The 2,468-nt window shown below is 40.7% G+C and overlaps 1 protein-coding gene across 1 annotated transcript; it reads left to right on the plus strand.

Moving 5' to 3' along the window:
* The first annotated feature begins 1,104 nt into the window (after window positions 1-1,104).
* LOC149162516 (uncharacterized) lies at window positions 1,105-1,716 on the plus strand. Its single transcript, XM_089435200.1, has one exon. The coding sequence runs from the start codon at window positions 1,105-1,107 to the stop codon at window positions 1,714-1,716; it is 612 nt and encodes a 203-aa protein (XP_089291326.1).
* The last annotated feature ends 752 nt before the right edge of the window (window positions 1,717-2,468 follow it).

Raw genomic sequence — 2,468 nt, forward strand, 5'->3', positions numbered from 1 at the left:
CACATATCAGAAGAGGAAGTAAAAATAATTAATGACATGCTCATAGCACGGCAAAGAGCAGAGATGGAACTGCAAAGAAAAAGCTTGGGTACAGCTAAAGGGCTTGGGGTTCAGACATAGGGTTTGCATCAAACCTCTACAATTTCCAAATATCGTAAAAAGAGAGGATGCAGAACCAACAATGAGGCATTGCAAGAACTGGGACAAATGCTCTTAAACTCTGGTAAGATGAAAGCCCTAGAGGCTTTTTCTCTAATCTCCTAAACTCTGTTTAAAATGAAAATTCTTTCTTGGAATGCTAGAGGGCTAAACAGCCAAACAAAACAATGTCTTTTAAAGAAGAAAGTCCAAAAGGAACAACCAGACATAGTGTTTGTGCAGGAAACTAAATGTTCAAGCAGCACGGTAATCAATATCAGCAAAAAACTAGGTAAGCGTATGGAATACTTGGAGACTGCCAGCAATGGATGGGAGGGAGGCTTAATCACTCTGTGGAATCCACAAGTAATCAAGATCCTTTCCTCTGAGGCGGCCAGATCCTTCATAGCTGTAGAAGCTCAAGTTGTAGGAAACTCTGAGACCTATCTTTGTACTAATGTCTATGGTCCACAGAAGCTAGAGGACAAGCTTCTTTTTTAGAGAACTCTGCTTAACCTGAAGCTAAGTTATCCCCTAGCAAAGGCGATCATAGGAGGGTATTTCAACATGATAACCACCCTCATGGAAAAGAAAGGAGGTATAAGGAAACTCAACAGAGACTCTGAAGCTTTCCTAGACTTCATCAAGACGGCTAATCTAGTGGATGTTTTCCCCAGAAGTGGTGCTTTCACATGGAACAACAAAAGGGGAGGTGAAAGGCAAATAGCTTCTCGACTAGATAGATTTCTAGTAACAGAAGGAGTACTGCTTGAAGGAATTATAGTGGAATCAGATATTCTTCCCAATGGAGGGTCAGACCACTGGCCCATTACATTAACTGCTGCAATCTAGGGTACTCCAAGAAATAAACCTTTTAGATTTTAAAAATTCTGGCTCACCCATCCTGATTTCATACAGCAAATTGAACAATGGTGGAAAAAACTTGTGGGCATTAAAGGCAACAAAATGTATAGGTTACAGGGTAAGCTGAAATACATTAAAGACAAAATCAAAATCTGGAATCAAGTAGTCTTTGGGAACATATTCAAAGAAAAAAAGAAACTAGAGGAGCAATTAGAGCAGATACATGAAGGATGGATTCAAGGGAACATAAACCCAGAAACTGTAACCAAGGAAAATATGTTGATGCAGGACTCACAATTACGTTGCCAACAGGAGGAAACTCTTTGGAAGAAAAAATCTCAAGTTCAGTGGCTTAAGGAAGGAGAACAAAATACGAAATTCTTCCACAGATCAGTTATTGACCACAGAGGAGCTAATAAAATCCTTAGCCTTAAAGATGAACAGGGAGCCACGATACAGACACATCAAGAGATCTCTAACCTTCTTACTACGCATTTCAGCAGAATAGTTCAAGAACCTGAAGTTGACAGAATGAAGGCCATTGATGAACTTATTTCCTCAATCCCCAAGCTAATCACGGCAGAGCAGAACTTGGCTTTAACTCGAGAAATTTCCATGGAAGAGGTGGAAGAGGCCGTGAAAGAAATGCCTAATGATAAAGCACCTGGCGTGATGGTTTTACCATTAACTTCTACAATGCTTGTTGGGAAATAGTCAAAAAAAGAAGTTTGGGAGGTAGTGGAGGGTTCTCGATGATCTGCATCAATCCTCAAGTCCCTCAATTCCACCTTCCTTGCCCTGATTCCAAAGGAGGAGGAAGTTAACACCCCTTCAAAGTTTCGTCCAATAGCACTATGCAATGTCGTATACAAGATTATTTCCAAAGTAATAGCCAATAGAATGAAACCCATACTTCCGGGCATTAGCTCAGAAGAGCAATCAGGCTATGTAGACGGGAGACAAATTCTGGACAATGTCTTACTGGCACAAGAGATGATTCACACACTTCAAACTCGGAAGAAAGCAGGTATGATGATGCAACTAGATCTGTCAAAGGCGTATGACAAGGTTAACTGGCATTATTTGGAAGCGATATTGAGAGCCTTTGGCTTTGCTGAACAATGGATAGTTTGGATTCTAGCTTTGGTCAAATCTACTAGATTTTCAATTCTGGTGAATGGAGCCCCTTCTGCCCAATTCTCTCCTTCGCAAGGTCTTAGACAGGGTGATCCGTTATTCCCCTTCCTTTTCTTGATTTTGATGGAAGTTTTAAGTAGACTTATTCATAAAGCTAAATAGGAAGGAGTTATTAAAGGACTGCAGCCACTGGCCTCAATTCCCGCAACTACCCACCAACAATTTGTTGATGATACGATGTTGCATGGTACTCCCTCAATCAAAGAAGCCTTGGGCTACAAAAGGATTCTCAATCTCTTTAGCAAGGCCTCAGGTATGGATCTAAATCT

This window comes from Pinus tabuliformis, chromosome 5_2 (assembly GCF_031772625.1).
Source record: "Pinus tabuliformis cultivar Carrire ecotype Pingquan chromosome 5_2, CPIR1, whole genome shotgun sequence".
NCBI lineage: Eukaryota > Viridiplantae > Streptophyta > Pinopsida > Pinales > Pinaceae > Pinus > Pinus tabuliformis.